The 4,421-nt window shown below is 34.9% G+C and overlaps 1 protein-coding gene across 1 annotated transcript; it reads right to left on the bottom strand.

Moving 5' to 3' along the window:
- Positions 1 to 1,618: 1,618 nt before the first annotated feature.
- LOC124939123 (golgin subfamily A member 6-like protein 7) lies at positions 1,619 to 2,491 on the bottom strand. The gene has a single exon (XM_047479632.1). It carries the CDS (start codon positions 2,489 to 2,491, stop codon positions 1,619 to 1,621), a length of 873 nt encoding a protein of 290 aa, XP_047335588.1.
- Between the last annotated feature and the right edge of the window lie 1,930 nt (positions 2,492 to 4,421).

The raw sequence follows: 4,421 nt of genomic DNA, 5'->3' as shown, positions 1-4,421 counted from the left end.
GATGACCTTCCATCCCCACAAGGAGAACATCACCCTTTACTTGAAAACGAGCAAACACTTACTTAGTATGAATCTAGACAAGACTCTCCAAACTTAGAAGAACAGGAAGTAGCAGCAACTGAAACTGAGCAGGTACCACTATGTTAGAATGAGATGCCCGATCAAGAGAAGACTCCATCCGTTGAGGGGGAACCCTCAAAGATTTCTAAACAGGCACTGGGTTCACAAGATTAGGGGGAACCTTTTAAGCCAGTTAATCAAGAGAAGACTCCATTTGCTGAGGGGGGACGTCCTCAAAAAGATTTGAGTTAAACATCTTAGGTATCCCCAGCAGAGTCGCCAGTTTTCTATACGCGTTCATTTCGTTCCCTTCCGAATTTTCTTTGGCGCATGCCCATTTTTTTTTATTATTTAATGGATTGGCATACGCTCCTTTTTTTCGAATTGAATTGGCCCGTACAGGTTTTAAATCGACACACTCGCAAATGTGTCAATCTAATTGACTTGAGAGTCGCCACTTTAGTTTACTTCCCAAAGAAACTAAAGAAAAGAAAAATCAGAGATTCATTTTAAGAGTCCGGTGTTTGGTTACGTATTAGGAAAGGGCCTACGGCGCTATGTCCTATACGTCTGTCTTTACAGACAGTCTCTACTCCTAAGTAATTGGCCATATGATGTTTGAAGGATTATTACGTTTTCGTTCTGAGTTCAGAACTCTTTTGCTTGGGTGAGAAAATCTTAATCATTTGCAAGGGGATAGTCCTATTCATGAGGTGTTTGAAGATGACAAAGTATTGAAAAGCATTGAAGCATTGAAAATCATTGAAGCATTGAAAAGCATTGAAGCATTGAAAAGCATCGAAGAGCATTGCAAAACATAGAGCAACCTTGGCAACGAAAAACGAGAATCAGAATTCCCGAGACAGATCAAATGAGGATAGATGAGGAGAATAACAATTCGATTGGAGGACTAGAATTTTATTCTTTGGCTCAAAGGAATGAAAAGAGTGGATTAACTTAAGGTCCCAAGTGTTTCCCAGTTTAAAATTTTCAGAGTTAAAGAGAACTCCGAACACAACACATTAAAATGAGTCATTTTCAAAAATAATTCCCCAAATCCCAAAAATTTCATATAATAGTCAAAAATATTATTAAAAGCTCACAGGAATCAAGTTTGGAATTTTCGGAGTTATGGAACCCTTGGTATGACATTGCAAAGATAGTCATTTTTCCAAACGGGCCTTAAAAATTTCGGGAAAAATTATTTTTTTGAAGAAAATAATATTTTGGAATTTTGGGGAAAATTTGAAAGTGTTTTGAATGTTAGATTCATCATTTTAAGGTGGTTTGTTAAAATTGGAAAACAAACAGGACCTACGTTTATTTTAATAATTTTTTTTTAAAAGTTTTAAATTAAAATAAAAAGAAAAGAAAGTTTAGGGGTCCAATTAAAACATAAGAAAGATATCAGGGACTACTTTAATTTTGAATTAATAAATTAATTCGAAATTAAAGTTTTCAGGTTATTTTAAAACTTACAACTTCAACAGAAGTTGGAGGAAACCCAAACATAACAAAATAAAAAAACAAAACTCCAACCCCACCACCACCAAATCTCTCATTCATCAAGCTCTGCCATCACAGCTGGTTCCTGCTTTTTTTTTTCTTTCCTTTGCTTCCGCCACGCTGAGAAATATTCAGATAATCCCTTATGAATGACAAATGGATGCATAGCTGGCACTTGCCCATGTTGAAGGTAGGTGGACACACCAATTAGGGATGGTGGGGCTAGTGGAACACCATGAACATGTTCAGTCTGGTGGGAAGAATTACTAGTAACATTTTCAGCACTTCCATTTGAAAGAGACCCAGAACTTGTATCTGCTGTGCCACTTCCATTCACATCAATTTGGCTTCCATTGTTCAACGCAGGCTGTGAAGCATCTTTGGATTTTATTTGAGGCAGCTGTGACTCATACAGGAAAGAGCCACTCCTTTCTCTTGCACTAGCAAGCTCAAGCTGATGCTGGTGTACAATGTGCACATAGATCCTCTCCATCTCCGAAAGCTGCTGCTGATAGCTAATCCATAGTTGATTGTACTGTTCTGTACGCTCTCGCAACTCCGCTTGCAAAGAGAGATTAGAGGTTGATTGCATCTCCTGGAAACGTGCAATCCAAGCCTGGGCCTCACCCAATTGCTCATCTTTAAAAAGGATGGTTTCCTGAGAAACTCTATGCTGTTCCTGCAACTCAAGAAATAGCCTTTCTTTCTCCTGAAAATGTTCCTGTAGATCAAGTATCTGCTTAAGATGTTGGGTTCTTTCTGCTTCAGAGTTATCCCGCTCCCTCCTGAAAGTATGCAATTCTTTGCTCTGTTCTCTAAGGAGATCCTCTTTAGCCCATGCTGCTTCATGGTCTAACTGGATTGCATGTATCTCCCTTTCTTTCTTCTGAATTTGCCTTTCCCGCTCATGTATAGTTCGCTCCATTTCAGCTAGTTTCTCTTAAAGCTTGGTATTGGCATTAACTTGCTCCGTCATCTGGGCATAGGGGTGAGCATAATATGGGTTTACCCAAACCCAACCCTAACCCAAACCCAAAATATTAATTTGGGTTGGTTAATATGGGTTGGGTTGAGTATGGGTTGGGTTGAGTATGAGTTGAGTTTAATTTGGGTTGGGTTAGGGTTACCCAAATTACCCAAATTATATAAATTTAGTTTAATTCTCTATTATTAATCAAATATAAACTAATCATCTTCTTCCAACTTTAAGTCGAACACGTTTTTGACATGTTTAACATATTTTTCATACGTTTAACACGTTTTTGCACACATTTAACACGTTTTTAATATTTTTAACATGTTTCACTTATAACATGTTTTTCACACGTTTTTCACACGTTTAACACATTTTTCACACGTTTAACACGTTTTTCACACGTTTTCACATTTTTGACACGTTTAATACGTTTTCACGTTTTTGACACTAATAACACGTTTTTCACGTTTTTGTCACATTGAATACGTTTTTTACATGTTTAATACGTTTAACGCGTTTTTGACAAGTTTAACACGTTTTTTACGTTTTTGGTACGTTTAACACGTTTTTAACATACATAACACGTTTTTGATAAGTTTAACACGATTTTCACGTTTTTGGCACGTTTAACACGTTTTAAACATATTTAACATGTTTTTGATAAGTTTAACACAATTTTCATATTTTTGGCACGTTTAACACGTTTTTGACATTTTAACATGTTTTTGATATGTTTAACACGTTTTTCACACGTTTAACATGTGTTTAATATTTTTATCACGTTTTCACACTTAAAACATGTTTTCACACGTTTTTACGTTTTTTGGCACGTTTAACAAGTTTTTGACATGTTTAACACGTTTTTGACATGTTTAATACGTTTAACGCGTTTTTGACAAATCAAACACGTTTTTTACGTTTTTGCCACGTTGAACACGTTTTTAACATAACTAACACGTTAACACATTTTTGATAAGTTTAACACGGTTTTCACATTTTTGACACGTTTAACACATTTTTAACATTTTAACACGTTTTTGATATGTTTAATACGTTTTCACACGTTTTTCACACGTTTAACACGTGTTTCACACATTTAATATGATTTTCACGTTTTTGGCATGTTAAACACGTTTTTGACATATTTGACACGTTTTTCACACATTAACACGTTTTTCACATTTTGGTACGTTTAATATGTTTTTGACATGTTTAACATGTTTTTCACGTTTTTCACATTCTTAACACGTTTAACATGTTTGTAACATGTTTAATACGTTTATAACATGTTTAACACGTTTTTCACGTTTTTGGCACGTTTAACACGTTTTTGATATCTTAACACGTTTTACACATTTAACATATTTTTGACATGTTTAACATATTTTTTTGCACGTTAACACGTTTTGATAAGTTTTTAACACATTTTTGTCACGTTTAACATGTTTTAGGTATTTTGACACGTTTAATATGTTTTTCCACACGTTTGACATTAAACGTGTGAAAATGTATTAAACGTGTCAAAATGTAAAAAACATGTTAAACGTGTCAAAAACGTGTTAAACGTATCAAAATGTGCCCAAAACGAGGAAAACGTGTTAAACGTGCCAAAACGTGGAATATGTATCAAAACGTGTTAAACGTGCTAAAAACGTGAAAAACGTGTGAAACATGTTAAATATGTTACAAACGTGTTAATAATGTGAAAAACGTGAAAACCATGTTAAACATGTCAAAACGTGCCAAAAATGTGAAAAATGTGTCAAAATGTCTTAAATGTGCCGTAATCGTGAAAATGTGTCAAACATGTTAAAAATGTGTTAAACATGTCAAAACATGAAAATTGTGTCCAACGTGTCAAATGTGTTAAACGTGTTGA

This window comes from Impatiens glandulifera, chromosome 5 (assembly GCF_907164915.1).
Source record: "Impatiens glandulifera chromosome 5, dImpGla2.1, whole genome shotgun sequence".
NCBI lineage: Eukaryota > Viridiplantae > Streptophyta > Magnoliopsida > Ericales > Balsaminaceae > Impatiens > Impatiens glandulifera.
Note: the sequence above shows the minus strand (reverse complement) of the source record. Positions and strands in the feature narration are given on the sequence as shown.